General features: G+C 37.4%; 1 protein-coding gene across 1 annotated transcript in view; it reads right to left on the bottom strand.

The window, feature by feature from the left end:
- adgrv1 (adhesion G protein-coupled receptor V1) overlaps window positions 1-20,968 on the bottom strand; it is a 153,200-nt gene that overhangs the window by 117,685 nt on the left and 14,547 nt on the right. The window contains exons 2-12 of the mRNA XM_051895477.1: window positions 16,017-16,204; window positions 13,739-13,888; window positions 9,890-9,985; window positions 8,968-9,072; window positions 8,748-8,861; window positions 7,327-7,889; window positions 6,678-6,948; window positions 3,839-4,168; window positions 2,560-2,736; window positions 2,167-2,390; window positions 1,113-1,239 (exon numbers count right to left, since the gene is read on the bottom strand). Coding sequence (XP_051751437.1) covers window positions 1,113-1,239; window positions 2,167-2,390; window positions 2,560-2,736; window positions 3,839-4,168; window positions 6,678-6,948; window positions 7,327-7,889; window positions 8,748-8,861; window positions 8,968-9,072; window positions 9,890-9,985; window positions 13,739-13,888; window positions 16,017-16,202 — 2,343 coding nt within the window. The 5' untranslated portion in view covers window positions 16,203-16,204. The remainder of the gene's footprint in view (window positions 1-1,112; window positions 1,240-2,166; window positions 2,391-2,559; window positions 2,737-3,838; window positions 4,169-6,677; window positions 6,949-7,326; window positions 7,890-8,747; window positions 8,862-8,967; window positions 9,073-9,889; window positions 9,986-13,738; window positions 13,889-16,016; window positions 16,205-20,968) is intronic.

Consider the following 20,968-nt stretch of genomic DNA (forward strand, 5'->3'; position numbering starts at 1 on the left):
GGGGGTGGATGAGTGAGTGAGTGAGTGGGTGGGTGAGTGGGTGAGTGAATTAGTGGTTGGATGAGTGAGTGAGTGAGTGAGTGAGTGAGTGAGTGAATGAGTGAGTGAGTGAATGAGTGAGTGGGTGAGGGGGTGGATGAGTGAGTGAGTGAGTGAGTGAGTGAGTGAGTGGGTGGGTGAGTGAGTGGGTGGGTGAGTGAGTGGGTGGGTGAGTGAGTGAGTGAGTGTGTGGGTGAGTGAGTAAGTGTGTGAGCGTGTGGGTGAGTGGGTGAGGGGGTGGATGAGTGAGTGAGTGAATGAGTGAGTGGGTGAGGGGGTGGATGAGTGAGTGAGTGAGTGAGTGAGTGAGTGGGTGGGTGGGTGGGTGAGTGAGTGTGTGGATGAGTGAGTGAGTGAATGAGTGAGTGGGTGAGGGGGTGGATGAGTGAGTGAGTGAGTGGGTGAGTGAGTGAGTCAGTGAATGAGTGAGTGGGTGAGGGGGTGGATGAGTGGGTGAGTGAGTGAGTGGGTGAGGGGGTGGATGAGTGAGTGAGTGGGTGAGTGAGTGAGTGAGTGAGTGAGTGAGTGAGTGGATGAGTGAGTGAGTGAGTGAGTGGGTGAGGGGGTGGGTGAGTGAGTGGGTGAGTGAGTGGGTGAGTGAGTGGGTGGGTGGGTGGATGAGTGAGTGAATGAGTGAGTGGGTGAGGGGGTGGATGAGTGAGTGAGTGAGTGGGTGAGTGAGTGAGTGAGTGAGTGAGTGAGTGAGTGAGTGAGTGAGTGAGTGAGTGAGTGGGTGAGTGAGTGGGTGGGTGGGTGAGTGAGTGAGTGAGTGAGTGAGTGGGTGGGTGGGTGAGTGGTTGAGTGAGTGAGTAAGTGGGTGGGTGGATGAGTGAGTGAGTGGTTGAGTGAGTGAGTGAGTGAGTGAGTGAGTGAGTAAGTGAGTGAGTGGTTGAGTGAGTGGGTGGATGGGTGAGTGAGTGAGTTGGGGGAGGGAGGGGGAGTGGGTGGGTGAGTGAGTGAGGGGAGGGAGGGTGAGTGAGTGAGTGAGTGAGTGGGAGGATGGGTGAGTAAGTGAGTGGGTGGGTGGTTGAGTGAGTGGGTGAATGAATCAAATGAATGAATGAATGCCTTACATTGATCAACCAAGGTCCTTTAGAGACTTGTGAAAACTCAAATATTCCTCCAGGGTCATCGTTCTCCAAAATGACAATTTCTCGGCTGGTGAAACCTGGTTTCAGGATCTGATTGTCCACATTTGTCCTGTACAACAATATGGTGATAGTCAGTGACACTCTAATGTAATATTATTAGAAAGCTGAAAAAATGTACTGTAATATATTATGCATTTTATGTGTCTTATGCCCATACTGCTTAAAACAGAACATGATTGTGCATTATAATATACCATACTGTAACAAACTTTTTGGCAGATTTGTATTTTGGATGTGTATGAGTGTGTTCACTGGAATTTGAAAGTGTCTTAAATATGCTTGACCTAAGGCCTCTTGGTTATGCTGATTTGACAAGTCATGTTTTAGCGTAACCCACTATCTTCCCTCCTCGCGGGGGTCTTGTGCATAAACTGAGCTTGGCTTGGTCTGAGCACTGAAGGCTCCAGATAATTAGTAAAATGGCTGACAAAGAGCTTGCAGGAGAAGTGTTCCAAACAAACACATTCAGAGGATGTGCTGCATGCATACAAACACCGATGTTTTTACAGGACAGAATAAAGGAACTTGGTAAATGAGGTGCTAAATGAGTACAAGCAGCGTTTGCCTGCATCCAAGTGCAGTAACCCCCAACATATACAAACACACTCTTGCTATTCATTTCACACACCCAAATAAAAGAGACATCCCCCATCGAAACATTAAGACAAAGCCCCTGAAAGTTCAGAGTGGATACTTTTCCACATAAAGAGTTGATTCACAGCACACAATAAGGCACAGTCTCTCTAGTACACACTTACCCAAAGTACACTACAAAACGAGCGGTTTCTACCCTACGAAAGAAAAGTGGGGGTGTACAAAGACAGTACCGGCACAATGAGTACAAAATAAACAAACACTTTGATTAAATTAAAACTGCTCATACTATATGTGTGTAGCCTATAGTGGATCCAAAAAGTATTTGGACACAAATCACACCTTAAAATGTCTAGCTGTCATTATGACAAGTAAAACAGACCTGTCTAATGTAAGAATGACGGTCTCATTGATCTCTGGGATGTTGTCAGCATTTACACTGATGTTAATAGCTGCTTCACTTTGTCCTGAGAGGAACATGACTGATCCAGTGAAAGGTGAAATGTCACCCTCAGTGACATCATCTCTGTTCTCGCCAGTGGGCCGCAGACTCCAGAAGACCACTGCCTGACCATCAGTCCCATCTCGCCTCAGCTGAAGAGTTATCTAAAATCAGAGAGAATGCTTTTTTTCCATATTTTCTCCATCCACGTATACAGTAGGGTCAAAAAATCTGAGACCACATCAAAAATCTGTGATTTTATTTCTGCATTAAAACAGGATTTTAAAAAATGTAAAAAAAAAAAAAAAAATCGTCCATGAGAGTCTTGTATACCAAGCTGGTGTTTGAAGCTTCTGGTTCCAGCGCCACCACTGTCTGATTACTGGTAAAGCCAATCTCTCCGTTAGCAATATCAGGTGTGATGATCAGGGAGATGTTCAAAGCTCCTCCAAAACGAGGACTCACAGATGGGATTGGTGGGGTGATGTTCTCCAACTGCACACTGTCCAACTAAGGAGAGACCAGAAACTTATTTTAGTAAATGTAATTTTTTTTTTAAATGAATAAAAAAAAAATTGAATTTTAATTTGAATGAATTTTTGCAACAAATGTCAATTGCAAATGTTTAATTCTCTTGGAGTGTCATACTGTATGAATAACCTGTCAAACAAGCACTTCACATGCTTGGTCATCCTCTTCTGAGATGTTATGAGAGCATTTTTTCCTCTCTTTCAAGGGCTCTTGTATTGCTTCTCTGCATAATCAACAAGTCAATGCTAATTCCAAGGCAACAAGCCAGAAGCCACACTACTGTTAAAAAGTTTTGTGTCTGTAAGATTTTTTTAAAGGTTTTTGAAAGAAGTCTCTTATGCTCACCACCAAGGCTGCATTTATTTGATCAAAAATACAGTAAAACAGTCATATTGTGAGATTGCAATTTAACTTTTTAGTATTAAAAATTATAGTATTAAAGTATTAAAATGTAACTGTTTTATATTTTATATATTTTAAATGAAATATTATCCTGTGGTGGCAAGGCTGAAGTTTCAGCAACCATTGCTTCACTTCAGTACCACATGATCCTTCAGCAATAATTCTAATATGTTGATTTAAAGCTCAAGAATTTTTTTTTTTTTTTTTTTGTAGAAACCATGATAAAAAAAAAAAAAAAATCAGGATTCATTGATGAATAGAAATTTCAAAAGAACAGCATTTATTTGAATTAGAAATCTTTTGTAACATTATAATGTACGTATGTATTTATTCACTTTTGATCAATTTAACACAGCCTTGCTAAATAAAAGCATTAATTTCTAAAAATAAATAAATAAATAAATAAATAAAAATGTAGTGCACATCCTGACAACAGTTGATGCTTTTAATTACCGGGCTTAAATTATTAAGAAACACATAAAAGAAGCTTCACAGAGAAACTTTAATTTACTTTAAACAATTCAAAAATAAATAAATAAATAAATAAATAAACAGCCTCATAATAAAAGTAATTTATATTTATACAGATGCTTTTAACCACAAAGAATTCACGCTATACATTTTAACAGTATATGCACATGTTGACATTGTTAAAAGGTCTTTAAATGACATATCCTACCTGTATGAGGAAATGAGCCCCATTCTGCAGAAAGGCATCATTTCGAATGGGCAAGATGAGTTGAGCTTGTGACTGACCGGAACTGAACAGCACACTGTTGACACTGGTACCATTCAGCACCCCATCCCTGGCTCGTGAGGGGTCCAATGGTCTGGCAGGTATGTAGAGGGCAGTTAGGGTAAGTCGTACCTCTCCCATGGTCCCCCCTTCTCGGAGGAAGCTAAGTGACAGGAAGCGTCCCTCTGGCTGACTCTGAATACTTTGATTCTTTCTTGGATGAAAGCCAAATTGACCATAGACATCATCACTATCTTGAATGAAGAATAGCATCTGTGAAAGAAGAACAATAGTATCCTTACAGGAATGTTCTGTCTTCCATAGTTAAGCTTAATAATAGACAATTACTATAGACAATCATTTCAATCACTCAAACTTTAGTTTGTTCCAACAAGCAAAAATACAGTAATTCACTTAGGCTATGGGTCGAAAAAACATTACTCCAGAATAAACATTAACGCACACTGGATCTAAAAATGTGGGACACACACAAAAAAATGAGTATTTTGAAGAATGCTGATAACCAAAAAGTTTTAATGACCATTGACTTCCATTGTATGACAAAAAACAAAACAAAACAAAATGATACGAAACTAAAAACAAATCAAAAAACCACTAGGCATTTCTCTAAATATCTTCTTTTTTTCCACAGAAGAAAGAGAGTCATTCAGGCTTGGAAAGACATGGGTGAGTAAATGATGACATTACATTATATGTGAAATTACTTACTAATCTTGTCTTTGTCATGTTCTATTCAAAATATCAAATGTATATATACCAAAAGGAGATATAGAGAAAAAAAGACCCTACAGGATTTCCATTGGTAATGCACAACCAGAGGTTCATCCTAAAACAGTAGCCCCAAAGCCAAAAACAAAAAAACAGCCACATAACACTGTGTCCTAACCAGACACGATTTTATAAGATTCCAGCAACAGGCAATTTTTCTGTTTATACCATGAATCTCAACCATTCACAAGAGTGTGTGGCCATCTCTCTCTGCAAGTGCACTGCTGTCTCCCAATTAAAATGAAATGGAGAAGTACATAATCAATTTCATTAAAAAGGCATGAAATACACAATTTGAATGTTCTTGTTTCCTTAATTTTCAAAATTTGAAACCATTTGTTGTTTTTAATCCATTTGAATCCATTATCCATTGTTGCTTTCATTGTGGCTATTGAAGTAACGCAAAAAATGATATTTCACGCAAATTAAACTATTTAAATAGTAAAAAAAAAAAAATAAAAAAAAAAAACAGCCAAGATACTTAGAGCTGTCAGCCACAATGTTGCAGAAATAAACACCACTTCAAAAATAGAATTTCCTGTCGCTTGTTATGCCATGGCGGCTAGTTAAGACAAAAACTCTTATTAACATGGTAAATATACCTTTTTATCTCATGTCACAACATGTCTGGTTATGTACAATGCTCACACAGCGCTCAAATAACGCAATTAAAAATTTATATAAACAAACACTTTAACAAATATATAAGCACATTGTAAAAGTGCAAATTTTCTTGAAAAGTGCAAAACATTTGCACTTTTCTGGTTTTAAACCCTCCGATGTGTCTTGCCCCAAAGATTTCCAATGGAAACAAATTACTATAAATATGATTTCAGTTTTTTTAACTCCAATCATAACTGAGGAAAGACTTAATATCATCTGTAGTAATTCACAATGTCAGAGATTGCAACTAAATCATTGCTTTAAATTTCTGTTTCCTCTATTATAACCTGATATTTTCCTCTCTACATAAAAACCTGTAACACACAGCAATAAACAAATGTCACCATTCATTACAGTGAATGTAACATCAGACTATCTGTGTAAAACTCACAGCGAACTAATCTTAGAAAGCCCTTCTCTTTCATTAGACATCACGAGAGCGTAAAAATAGCATTCATGAGTTAGTTTATTACTCTGTCATTTACCCAAGCCTCATCAGACCAAGGCACAAGACCTCTCTAAATATTTGTAGTACTGCAATTTGGGGATTTTTTTTCAGTGAATTTACGAACAGTTGACATGAATAGTCTCCTCACACTTAGTTTTCACATCCTGCAAAGCCAATTCAGCTATCAAACTCCTGCTTACACTTATGGGTAACTGATGGGTTTGTACATAAACACGGGTTGGATTTATCCACTCCTTTCACACATAATCAAAGTTGCAACAGACAAGTTATAAAGAGAACACACAGCCACCCACAGGCTCTGCTGTGGGCTATTTTGTGCTGGGACCACATGAAGGGAACACCCAAGTGACACTCAGTGTAACCAGCAGTCTGTGATGCTGCTGTGCCAGAGAGACACATGTGTCTCATTTTACGCCACATCCGCTTAAACGGACTAAGTGCTGCCCAGATGGTAACTAAGAACCAGCTCTGAACCGGGAACTTCCTCTTTGACAAGGGGTCTGAGCCAGAATAAGACAACAACCTCCCTGGATGTCTCACCACAAACCTCCCAGTGAGGTCCAAGAGGGATCTGCTACCATGGTTGTCTGAAATTAAGCATAAAGGTCTAGAATATCATCAAAGAGGGTGACATTTCAACATGTAAGACAACCAGTGCCCAGGCACACTATGAATAATAATATTTTCCTTCCAAAAATTAAAAAAAAAGAGTGCTTCAAGTTGTCATCAACGTCAACTCGCACTTTAGTTTTTCATAACTAAATCCACCTCAGAATTGAGCAACCACCGATCTATGATCTGCAATCCAAACACATTCTCTAAACGCATTAGCTAAAAACCAAACACATGCCAAGCACTCACTTCCATAGGCTCATCCACTTCAGCCCCTCCTTGTACAGATCCTGGGATCAATCTGAGGAGGAAGGCCTCTGCCTCTTCAGGAAGGTTGTCCTGAGTGATGTTTAAAGGCAGTACAGCATTCATCTGGCCCTCAGCAAACCTCAGTGTACCTGACACAGGGTTAAGGTCGGCAGAGACTGGAGTCCTATCTGTGGAGTTTCTCGTAATATTCCATTGAACTGAAACAGCTCCATGAGTTCCTCCGTTCCGCACAATGATGATGCCTTCATATCTGAGACAGAGAAACTTTATCAGTATATGATTTAGAATTATAATTTATGAAGTCGTTATTTTTGTTTTGTTTTTGTGCACAATAAGTATTCTCGTCGCTTCATAACATTAAGGTTGAACCACTGTAGTCACGTCAACTATTTTATGTCTTTAGTACCTTTCTGGACCTTGAAAGTGCTGGTTAAATTGCTGTCTATGGAGGAGTCAGAAAGCTCTTGGATTTCATCAAAAATATCTTATTTTGTGTTTTGAAGATGAACGAAGGTCTTATAGGTGTGGAACTACATGAGGGTGAGTAATTAATGACAGAATTTTCATTTCTGGGTGAACTAACCCTTTAATGCAAGTATCTTTACACTGTAAACAATATTCTACTCACATCGGGTTGAGGTCTTCATTGATGATGTGTGGTTGTATTGGGGAAGGACTGATTGACAGGACTCCATAAGGCTTATCATTGGGCTCGATGGTCACAAGTGCCATACTTGGAGTCATCAGCACCGCGTCCCCCAAAAGGGTCTCTTCCAGAAGAACCACCTGGAAAGACTCTGCAATTTCCGGAATGTTGTCATCTCTGATGCTGAAGCGGAGTTCTGTTTCATGGACCCCTGGAGGGAAAACAACCATCCTTTCTGTCTGTAGATCCACAAAGTCTGCCAACAGCGTAGCACTGGCCGCCCCACTGCCCGTAACCACTGCATAGGCCACAGATACTGTTCCGTCATCAGAACCGATCAGAAGACCATCCTCAGTTCTGCCGCGTGTAACGGTAAGAGAAATTACACCGATGTTCTCCGGCACAACCAGTGTGGGCTTGGAGAAGCGGATGGGAGCATCATTACGAGAGATCTTGATCTGCACACTGCTTCTGTTAGGATTGAGTAAAGCTCCGCCAGCTGCTTCTGTCAAACGCACTGTGAAGGTTTCATCATCTTCTGGAAGCTAAAGGAGATTTGAGACCAAAATCAACACATATTATGATTAAGACTTATGCAGAACATCAAACAACTTTTGATGTGACGTTTTATTTAGGTCAAAAATAAACAAAAAATTAGACAATTTGAGAGTTATAAAGTCCAATTCTGAGGGGGAAAAAAAAGACTTTTCTTGCAATTTCTCGCAATTCAGACTTTTTCTCGCATTTCTGACTTTTTTCCTCGCAATTGCGAGTTTATATCTCACAATTCCTACTTTTTCTCACAATTGTGAGTTTATATCTCGCAATTCTGACTTCTTTTCTTAGAATTGCGAGATATAAACTCGCAATTGCAAGTTATAAAGTCCAATTCTGAATAAAAAAAGATTGCCTTTTCTCAGAATTCTGACTTTACAACTCGCAAAAGTTTATATCACGCAATTCTGAGAAAAAAGTCAGAATTGTGAGTTTATATCCTGCAATTCTGAGAAAAAAGTCAGAACTGTGAGATTTAAAAAAATGTCAATTACCTCTTTTTTTTTATTCAGTGGTGGAAACAAGCTTTCGTAGCATACACGCAAATTGAGAAATATAATAAATATAGTCAAAATGCACATTCTTGGCCCCTCTTCTCCAACAGTCTGGAAATATAACCCACTTCTCAGAATTCAGTCAATTGTGAATGGATGAAATCAAGTCTCAGCCTGCATGTTTTTCTCATTAAAAAGACAAATTCTCTCAGAAATGCGCACATTACAGGAAAAAAAAAAAAAGATGTTGCAAACGGGTTTCACATTAACTTTAAGCTGTCATTATTCATATGATTTCTTTTGTTTATTTAAAAACAAAAACAAACAAACAAAAAAAAAAAAAAAAAACAGTACCTTGTCATCTTGAATCATGATGCTGAAAATTACAACAGCACGACCAGGAGGAATAGTGATGTTCCCCATGTCTGGACTGAGATCTTCACTGGCAGGGTTTGGACCTCCAAAAATCTGTGAATTAATAAAAAAAAATAGATAGAGAATATGCAATATAATCAACAACCACAAGGTTTTTTTTTTTCCTCTGCAGAGTCACAAACTGTCTGGCAATGCTCACCTCAAAGTTGACGGTCACAGTTCCATAGGTCCCCTTCTCTCGGAGAAGAGTGAGAGGCACATACTGGCTTCTACCTCTTGGCTCCTCCACAGTAATGAGGGAAGTCTAAACAGAAAGCAAACTTCAATCACTGGTTCAACTATGGACTGACAGAATTAGAAATTAGGGATATCAGGAACTGCTTTAACAGATCAAGAGAAGAGATCCTATGACACAGGTGTCCAGTCCTGGTCCTGGAGGGCCAAGTTCCTGCAGAGTTTAGCTACAACACTAATTACACACCTGAACTATAGCTAATCTATGTCTTCAGGATTACTAGGCTGTGTCTGGCATGGCATACTCTCTGAGTAGGTACTTCTTTTGACTAATTACTGTACTATGCAAGTGTTTAAAAAATATGTTCTATATAGTTGCTTACAGTGTCAGTTGCGTCATTTCAATGACATTCACAACTGCTCTCTTCAGAATCTCATATTATTATAAAATATGTTGTGAAACAATAGTCAAGTAGATTCAGAATGAGTTAAAATCTAGTTAAAACAATCAAGGCATACTGATTTTTAGTAAAAGAACATAGAGAATCAATTATGTCAATGTGATAATATGAGCAGTCAGTTTCCATGACAACACTGAAATATACATTATTAACAAGCTAATTCATTCAGTAAATTGCTTGCCTTTTTTTCTTAAAATTCTTAGCCACTCAGTAGTCTCCCTGGACTCCCATCTCAACAACCTTTCCTCTCAGGCATCTGACCTACACCACTCCCTCACTCTCACTTTCCCATCCATCGACCCCTCCACAACTCTCTAGAGTTTAATTACCCCCCACAAAGATCACGCTAAGTTACAGTCACCCCTCCCCAGCATGCTCTGAACAGTTTCTTCCTGCTGTTCATTGAGGAAATAAAAAGAAACTTACTGAGTTGAAGGAAATTATTCCAAAGGCATTGTCATTAGACAGGATGGTGATGGTGGCAGTATTTGGAGTTCCCACCCTCACGCCATTTGATGAGCTCTGAAAAAGTAAATAATTTAAATGAGAAAAAAAAAAAATTATATGGTAACCATGATTTTGCCATATTTTGTTGATCCTGGAACAACATTTCTATCAAAAATGTAATCCTAACCGTATCCCTACCCCTAAACCTAACCCTACCTATAAGTTATCCCTAAAATCAGAGGGAAATGATAGATGAATACCACTGATGTAGAAGCACCTAACCCTGGTTGTAAGCCTAAACTTGACATAAACTGTAAACTGTCCCTCAAATCTGATTAGTTGATTGGAATGTTATTCCAGGATCAACAAAGATATTGTTTCAGGAACATGTTGTACTTGATAAAATCAAGTTCACTGTTTTTTTTTTTATTTTATTTTTATTTTTTTACTTTATTGTGACTGTTTGTCTGTTGCTGTGAAAATCTAACCAAATTCTATAACCAATGTATGCAGAAATACATATTACAGAAATAAATACATACACATACTTCTTCAGCTGTATATGCAGAAATTGTGAATTTCACATTAAACATATTGAATGCATATTTTTTAAGTGTGTACTTGGTTGCACTTTATTTTACAGTACATGCACTTTTGTGTACTTACTGTGTACTTACCAAAAAGTACTGGGTAATATAAGGTAACTACATGAGTTAGGGTTAGGTTTAGGGGTAGGACCTAATTATTACCCAGTTATTGCAATTACTATAATAAGTACATAGTATGTACACAGGGAACAGGACTGTAAAATAAAGTGCTACCGTGTACTTAGTGTCTGTGATAATGAGTACAAAAAGAGATAAAAAGAGCATGACCATGTAAGAACAAAAACCCTCGTTTGAGCACCCCAATAAAATGAGTTTTTCCCAGCTGTAACGGAGATTTCTTTTACTCTTGTTGCAGTGGAAACACAGACATGGAATACACATGCTCAGACAATTCCCTGCTAGCTGTGACTGAGGTCCAGCTCGGTACTACAACGCACAAATGCCTCCCTCCTTGTCCCAATGCAGAGTGTAAAAACTTCTATAGAGATACTTCAGTAACAGACATTTATTAGACTTGCTTGCAAACATTTTCATTAAAAAATGATAAGCGAGATAATGGAGTGTGGGGAATACAGAACAACAGTTTTCTTTTCCCCATTATGTTTTTTTTTTTTTTTTTCTATCAGTAATTAGCATATGTTTCATGTAAATTACTCTTAAGGACTGTCTTGGGTTCCTTTTAGTGCCTTCAGCTAGGGTTTCATTTCATGCCAGTGGTCTTTTGTCAACCCTAAGTTGCCCCATTCTGCCAGCCTGAGGTTCATTTGTTAAACAGCGGACAAGTAGACAGTGGAGCCGCGACCTGTTGTCATTAATCACTCACTGTCAACATACTGGGACACCACAGTAAAGAGAGGCCCTCAAATGAGACTCTGCTATGAGAAACACATCCTTAGACAACACAAATGTGATGAATGTAATTTTTTTATAAATGTAAAAATACCTCCATCTCAGTTTAATGTTTAATGAGATGACTAAAAGTAAGCCATTTGTTGATTTCTAAATTTCTAAACAGTGGGTCTGATTCACTAACCATGCGTACACACAAATTTGTGCATGACATCTGCATACAAAACTTTTCATGAACAAATTAGATATGAGTATGTTCAGCTGGCTAATGAGAGGTCTGTGTAATCTGGGTCTATCCACCTTATTTTTAACGGTTTTAGCCATTTGTTGTGCAAGTTGAATATGTGAGGCTTCCGGAGTCAGACAATGAAATTATTTTAGCTGTACAAGAACAGTTCATTATGCTGTTTGACATTGCAAACTGGTATTTGTCATTATATAATTTTAATTTATTAAAATAATAATTACTGGTTCCACAAATAGTTTTACCGTTTACTGCACTTTTATATTCTTCTAGTTATTTATCTATAGTGGCTAATGAATCGGAAGTCTCGCACTCATGGAAAATAGCTTACTTAGTTACAAAATAACATAATAAAGGTGCTTATTGTGTTTTAACTGGTTTTGAGGATAACACACATGACACTTCTCAAGGATCATCTTTAGAGAGCTGAGAGTGATGAAAGGCTGTTAAGGAAAGGTTGTATGGAAAGCTCTTATATGGTAGTTTGGGCGTGTTTTATGCAAATTACTAGCCTTTGGGCATGCGGTTGCTCATTAACATTTGAACGAGGTTAAACCAAAACCATGTGTGCATGCCCGTGTTGATTATTTATTTATTCATTCATTTTTTGGTGAGAAGTTCTCCTGTGCATATAAATACAAATTATTCACAGAATTATTAGTAAAAAATTAAACCAAGTGTCTGGTTTGGTTAAGCAGTCCGACATCATCTTCTGAATCAACTAATTGCATAAAACCTGTGGAAAACCTTTTGGAAACAGGTGTTATTTTTGCAGTTCCATTTGGTGCCACTAGTGGTACATAAATTAAGCTGCTAGGAAATTCTCCTCCTTTGCGTGTTATAGGAAGCTTATTTCCAGGCCTGTGCTTTTCTTATAGTGATTAGCTTTGCATAACGGCTCTTTAATCTTACGGCACTGACAGTTGTGGCTGTCACAGTTGGTTATTTCGCTTGAAGGTGACTTCTAACGTAGGGTTGCTGTTGCAGTGCCATTACTTAACCCTTATAGAAAGTTAGTGGAACCCATCAAAGAACACGCAAGGGCTTATGGGCCACTGAGCTGTGGCTGAACAGTTGACAAGCTTTCAATGCTGCCCACTCAAGCAAGAATTTCAACCACTCTGGGATTCCCACTATTGAGATGGATTACTCTTAAAAATGGGCAGAGGAAGCATAGAGGTAAAGGAAGAGACTTCTGTCTCTGTCACACAGACACATTTGAAACTCATTAATTAGAGGTGATGAAAAAAACAGCACAAATGTGTGCATTAAAAGTTAACACTCCAATGTTTCCTTTTTTCAGTTAACAATATTTAAACTTCTTTGTGAGAATATATCTTTTAAGTTAATTTTATTTATTCAAGTTTATTTTTTCATCTGCACTGGCAAATGTTTTATTGTTTTAAGCATTAATCTCATAAAACCAGTGTAGTTAAGTAAAACATAATTTTCATTAATTGAAATGAAGCTAAAAGAAAATAAATATAATTATTGTATGAAAACCTTACTTACTTCTAAAAAATAAAATTCAAAAAAGTTAAAAAAGTACTAAAATTACTAAAAGTAAAAAGGAAATAAAAATAAATTAAAGCTAAATACAAAATAAGAATAAAAAGACAATCACAAATCAAAATTATTAAAACTAAAATTGAAAAGAAAAAGTATAAAAATCAAAGCGAACAAAAACGAATAAAACAAAATGAAAGTGAATAAAACAAAACAAAAGTGAACAAAACAAAAGCGAACAAAACAAAACAAAACAAAAGCAAACTAAACAAAAGCGAACAAAACAAAACAAAACCCTAGCAATTTGGTAATGGTGTAAGAAAAACAAAACTATAATACTAAAATATATTCTCTGAAAACAAGCCTTATTATCTTACACAATTTTTCTGCTTATGTAAATTGTTTTATGGATGCTTAGATATAATGATTTAAAGATTTTATTTTATTTTTTACTAGAAAACAAGACCCCCTTAAACAACCTAAAAATTAAGTGTCTTGGTCATAGGAACTATCGGCCAGCTTTTACTGGATTTGAAGCTAAACCCTTTTAATTACATGCACAGATCTTTAACCACTGGGCTCTACCTCCAGAGAGTCAGAGTTCCCTGGTTCAAGCATCACCTGGAGGCGGAGGTTGAACACAAAGGTCTCATCAGCCTCAGGTATGTCATCATCCCTCACAGCGATGAAGATAGTTTTACTGCTTTCAGAGGACAGGAGAAAAGCAGCTGCAGTTGTGGCCTCAAAGTCACCAGTGTCTTCTCCCTGAAGCTGGACAAGCACAAGATAATGCATGGAAAACAAGAACATGGAGTTTTAGTTTGGGAACAATTCTTTTAAAGCATAAATCTTTCTTTCTTTCTTTCTTTCTTTCTTTCTGAACATGCTGAACAAAATCTAAAACTTGCATTGGGAGAAAACGGTTCTTTATAAAACATCTCAAAGTTTGTGACGGGAAATCCCTGACCTCTCTTAAACTCAACTGGCACCATCTGGTTGACAACTGCCACCTCTAGCACATGCTTTGATGCCACCCACTGTAAGCCGCTACAAAACGGGCTCTTAGATCCTTCCTTTGCTGTGAATTTATGGAAGCCATTCAATGAACCGGCAACACTTGCCCCCTTACCATGCGTGCTAAACAGGCACTGCCTGTGTTGACAGTAGGCATATTTGTGTTTCTATGCTAATTATGGCCATATGTGCTATGCTATGATTTACCAGACAGATGTTTGGGTGTTGAGATCCAACCAGCTGTTAAGGCATTAACACATCAGGCAGTACAGAGGACTGTGGAGCCTAAATCAAATGTACAGTACAAAATGTCACTCTGCTTCCTGTTACTATTTCCTACTCATCATGCTCTTATTATGTGCCATTAGTGTACTGTGTGTCACTATGACTTACCACTGATAATTTTTTTTTTTTTTTTTTTAATTATTATTATTATTTGTTTGTTTGTTTGTTTCATTGTGACATTTTATTAAAGGGCACATAGAAACTATGTGAATTTATTGGCAGTTCTTTCCAATAAATTAAAAAAAAATGCATAATTTACTGTTATTACTACAATAAGTACATGTGACATACGTAACAAGGAAACTGCAAAATAAAAGTGTTCCCAAAAATTATTTTAAAAGCACGAAATAGCACCAAAATAAGAACATATTGGAGTCATTCCACGAAACCGGTCGGATTTGGACTTACACATTTTTAGATTTTTTACCAAAATGTATTACTTTTCTGAACACCCCATAACATTAATGACATATTAAACTTCCAGAAAAACATATTTTCCCCATCTCAGGCATCAAATCCCTATTATTATTGGTCATTATTTTAAGATATGGACACTATGGGAGCCCTGTGAATATTATTATAAAATGTATTTGTGATAAAAACATTTTCCTATTAATCAGATGGCAACCTCATCATTTTTGATCAAAGGCTTAACTTCAGAATTTGAACTAAAATCAGTATTCTTATGATTGCTCTGAACATTTCAGACAGATTTCAACAAACTTTAAATTACTTTTTCATAAACTTTAAAAAAATAAATAAATAATAATAATAATAATAAAAATGTAGGTGTGACGGGGTTGTAATTTTTGGCCCAAATTTGCGACTGCTCTAAATCTAGTGAATAAATGGAGAGCACATGGCATGCATGATATTAGGAAATCATGAATAATGTTAAAATAACAAAGATAATTTTCACAAGTAATAGTTTTCTATCTTTAATTGATGTAACGGGGTTGAGTCGTTAAGCTTGACAAACACAATTTCACAACATAATTTAGTTATAATTATTAAAGAAGGAGGTAACTTGCCTGTGTCTGCTCACAATGTTGTTCAGAAGACTTCTATGATGTCACTTCCTATTAATGGTGTCACATAAGTATCGGTTCATTATTTTTAATGGGGGAGAATGGTTTGCGTAACGGGGTTTAGGGGTTACTAAGGTAGGGAACTAAATAATGTGATTTTAATGAATAATCATGAATTTACTTAGAAAAAAAAAAAACATTACCAGCAAAAAAACACAGATGGATATTTATGGATATTTTTCTCATTTTATTATTCATATCCCAAGTACACTTTCATAGAAGGCCTTGAGGGACATGACAAAATAAGTGGTGTCAACTGAAAAAAAAAATAATAATAATTTCTAATATAAAGATAAAGGAGACATTTCAGTTAATACAAAAAGCTTTTAAAAATATATTTTGGTGACCCAATAGATAAAATACACTGAAAAAGGTCAGAGGGACTCAAATCGTACCGGTTTTGTGGAATGACTCACTGACCAGCATAATGCAGTTTAATTTGATTACATTGATCACACAAACTGATAGTAACAAGGATTAACCACTTATGCAGATTGCTCTTCAAAACTTACCAGAACCAGAGCTGTGACATTAACTGGATCTCCAACTCGTTCCACCACAAGACGCACTATGGCCCTGCTGCTCTCATTCACAACAAACTGAGTCTGGCCCTGGAACCTCAGCTCTGCCGACTGGGACCTGACACTTGTGGTGAGCAGCATCAGAACCAGGCCAGCTAGAGCAAGAACAGCTGGCATTCCTGAAGAGAGAAAGAAACATATACAGTTCAGTGACCATTCATCTGGATGGAGAATATTTCTGCATAAATATAAATTAAGACAATTCAATATACAATTACAAGCCTCTGATACTGTCCTTCTTTCACTCACAGTAGATCTGACAGGGTGGTGCATAATGGTATCTGCACAAAGATTTCACACTTTCAAGGCAAGTGTTTTTAGGAGCATTAGCTCACTCTTAGAAAAAGGTTTAATGGTCCTTTATATCGAACCCTAGGGTTCCTGCCTGAATTTTAAATAACTCTTTATGCTAAAAAGGTTCTATATAATTAGAAATGTCTTAAATGATTGCATAATACTTTAGTTTAATAGGTTTTTTACATTTTTTTCTAGTGATCAAGTATGTTTACGAGATGTTTAATTAATAAACTTAAAAATGAATTTAAAACAACTAATTCTTAATCCATAAAATGATCTCATGATGGGAACCCCTAAAAAGTTTCAATATACAGTATGAAGTTTTAAGGTTCTACATCAGAACACTGACTCTGTATTGGCAGAGGCTGTTCACGTGAGTAGCACGATGCAAGAGCTGGCCAATACCAAGCTGCCGTTCTGACGTAGAACCTTGACGTGCTAAGCGTAAACAGCGTACGAGAATGACACAGAAAGGAAGATATTGTTGAATAAAGTCGTTATTTTTGTGTTTTTGCGCACAAAAAGTATTCTTGTCACTTCATAACATTTAGGTTGAACCACTGTAGTCACAGTGACTTTTTAAACAATGTCTTTAGTACCTTTCTGGACCTTGAAAGTGGTGGTTAAATTGCTGTCTATGGACGAGTCATATACCTCTCGAATTTCATCAAAAATATCTTAATTTGTGTTCCAAAGATGAACAAAGGTCTTACGGGTGTGGAACGACATGAGGGTGAGTAATTAATGACAGAATTTTCATTTTTGGTGAACTAACCCTTTAAGAGTGTAGTCTTGCAGAACCAGACTTTTCGTATATAGACAGACTATGTTTTTTGTTCTTTTTGGAGCTGTCATCGTATCAAGATCTGTATGAAAATTCCTCAAAAATTATCTTTAGTGTTTCACGAACAAACATAACAGTGTACAGGTTTTGAGCGACATGAGTTAATAGTTTTTTTTGGCTGAACTGTCCCTTTAAGACTTTACAAATCAAGAGAATATGTGTCTGACCCTTTTCCTTTAAGGTTCCTGACCTTGAAGGTCAGATTCCAGTTATTGTCACCTACAATTGGAGACAATTTAGACAGGCATTTATTGTGGTCATCTCTTTTGAAGAGAAAGAGACTATTAAGTTTTACTGCAGGCTTCAGACAATATCAGTCTCCTTTTTTCTTTAAGACAGTTGTCATGGCTAACAAAACAGAAAACATAAAACATTAATATGTTTCAAAACAACGTCTGGCCATCTATTTAGTCATCTGCTGCTTTGAAGCACACACACTTTTTATATTTGCACTAAATTACATGGTAAATACACAAGCTTTGAATGAAGTCATCTTGTTTTTCCCTTTTTTTCTTAGGAGAGTCAATTACCAAGGAAAGTTGGACATTGGTTAAATTCAGTTCTTCATATGTTCCACTTCTGCTACATCATGCGGTTATTCTTGAGCCACAAGGTTGCTGGGAGCAGACGGATTTCATCAATCAAGGTGCCATTTCAGATTACTGAGGGGTTCTTTCTATTGAGTTAGAGAGGATAAAAGTTTGAGGGGCAGAAATGCAACCATAGGCATTTTGGTACAATTTCATTCCACCAATGCCGTATGTGTGCATGTGTGCGCATCTAAATCATCGGCAAGTGCCTGTGAGTGCGTATGTGTGTGTGTGTGTGTGTGTTGTGCCTTGATGACAAGAGGCGGGCAGGCAGGCAGGCGGGACAGCACGGAAGGGGGGCCGTGAATGCTATCAAAACTGGATTAGCGGCTGCTGGCGGGCTGAGGCCTGGGGTGAGGGTACAAAGCCAGGACAGTAGAGGGGAAAGCCTGGTATTCAGCCCTGCTTCTCCCCCAGAGCTGGGAACTTCCTGACTTGTTCAGACTCAATACACAACATACACACAACGGCACCAGCACCTCTCTCTTATTTATTTTTGTTAGTTTATATTATAATATGCTACCATAATACCAAATTTCTGCTAATAATAATTAGGTTTAGGATAGCACAAATAAATGCAAAAACCATATTATAAGCTGTAAATAATAATAAATAATTTCCTATGCAAATTATACTTTCTGTATGCAAATTTAAATTCTGTTAAAACCATACTCTCATTGTGAGCAGTTTTCAATTTTGATTGATCAATTTCGAATACAATTCTCTTACAATCACCATATGCTCTGCTTCTATCCAGTGATGCAAAGGTGTAACCTGGAGTACCTGAAAACCATACTTGAGTAAAAGTACAGATACCTTACAGCGAAAATGACTCCACTACAAGTTACAAATCACCAATTTCAATACGACTTGAGTAAAGGTCTTAGAGTATCTGATTTTAAAGGGATAGTTCACCCAAAAATGAAAATTATCCCATGATTTACCTTCAAGCCATCCTAGGTGTATATGACTATCTTCTTTCAGACGAACACAGTCCGAGATATATTATAAAAATATCCTTAGTCCTCCAAGGTTTATAATGGTTGTGAATGGGGGCCCGTGTTTTGAAGCCAAAAACAATGCACCCATCCATAAAAAAAGTAATCATATGACTCCAGTGGGTTAATAAAGGGCTTCTGAAGTGAAGCAATGCGTTTTTGTAAGAAAAATATTCCTATTTAAAACTTTATAAATTCAAATAACTAGCTTCAGGCAGACGACCGCACACAGAACGCACAAATCGATTTGCGTCGGAAGAGTGTCCTTTGACCTGATGCACAACGTAATGACGAACAAGGAGGTGCAGAGAATAATAATAATAATAATAATAATAATAATAATTCCTTACATTTATGTAGCATTTTTCTGATATAAGAGAAGAGAAGTTTAAATTTGTTGCACAGCCCTATTTGTTTGAACCACGAGAGGCATCTAAGCTTACAATACTCCTACATCCTGCGTCATACATCGCGTCAGAGGATTTCTCATTTCGGGCAAGTTGACTTGTGCATTCTGTGTACGGTCGTCCACCGGAAGGATGGATGCATTATTTTTGGCTTCAAAATAAGGGCCCCCATTAACAACCATTATAAACCTTGGAGGACTAAGGATATTTTTAAATATATCTCCGAATGTGTTCGTCTGAAAGAAGATAGTCATATACACCTAGGATGGCTTGAGGGTGAGTAAATCATGGAATAATTTTCATTTTTGGGTGAACTATCCCTTTAACAGTACTTAATACCGGTATTTTACTCATGTTGAATGTAGGCTCAAAGAAGCACTCCTCAACACATAAGAGACATGCCAGTGAAAAACAAGAAACAGTTCATTTGTGAGGAGAGCAATCACAAGTTTATTTTCTAAAAATAAAACTGAACACCACAATATTGCAATAAATCAAGGTGGACACAACAGCCGCTTAAACGTCTACAAACACTAAAGTCTCAGTTAAGCTCAAGTGCTTAAAAAGGGGCATACTTAAACCAATATCATTCAGAAAGGTCTCTTCAATATAACAGATAATGTTATAACATAATATAACATAATAATGTTATTTATCAACTACCTGCTAATGCACTCGCATTCGCGTAAAGTAGCCACGTTGACAAGTTGGGGTGAGAAAGGGCAAAATGCACAAGATATAGCACCTTCAATGCCCTGTAGATGGCGATATCACTTCTTTTGTAGCAGAAATAAACTGCTGCATTAAAGGAACACTTTTTTTGAAAATAGGCTCATTTTCCAACTCCCCTAGAGTTAAACAGTTGAGTTTTACCGTTTTCGAATCCATTCAGCCGATCTCCGGGTCTGGCGGTACCACTTTTAGCATAGCTTAGCATAGTTCATTGAATCTGATGAGACCAATAGCATCTCGCTCAAAAATGACCAAAGAGTTTTGATATTTTTCCTATTTAAAACTTGACTCTTCTGTAGTTACATCATGTACTAAGACGAAAAAAGAAAAGTTGCGATTTTCTAGGCCGATATGGCTAGGAACTATACTTTCATTCCAGTGTAATAATCAAGGAACTTTGCTGCCATACCATGATATTACGCACCACCTGTGACCCCCTGCTTGCACAGGGAGCGTGCCTTGCAACCATGGAGACATTTGTGAGAAACGCTGTGTAATATCATTGCGCCTGCTGCACCCATGGTACGGCAGCAAAGTTCCTTGATTATTACGCCAGAATGAGAGTATAGTTCCTAGCCATATCGGCCTAGAAAATCGCAACTTTTCATTTTCAGTCGGTCTTAGTACACGATGTAACTACAGAAGAGTCAAGTTTTAAATAGGAAAAATATCAAAACTCTTTGGTCATTTTTGAGCGAGATGCTAACGGTCTAATCAGATTCAATGAACTATGCTAAGCTATGCTAAAAGTGGTACCGCCAGACCCGGAGATCAGCTGAATGGATTTGAAAACGGTAAAACTCAACTGTTTAACTCTAGGGTTGGAAAATTAGCCTATTTTCAAAAAAAAGTGGAGTGTTCCTTTAAAAGTTAGGTGCCATGCAAAATTCATTCCAGGATTATTCTCCTTATAGTGGACTTCAATTGGCCCCAAACGGCTGAAGGTTTTTTTTAGAAAATGACAGATCGTTTCGCTAGATAAGACCCTTATTCCTCATTTGGTATCATTTAAAGC

This window comes from Ctenopharyngodon idella, chromosome 5 (genome assembly GCF_019924925.1).
Source record: "Ctenopharyngodon idella isolate HZGC_01 chromosome 5, HZGC01, whole genome shotgun sequence".
In the NCBI taxonomy this organism is placed as follows: domain Eukaryota; kingdom Metazoa; phylum Chordata; class Actinopteri; order Cypriniformes; family Xenocyprididae; genus Ctenopharyngodon; species Ctenopharyngodon idella.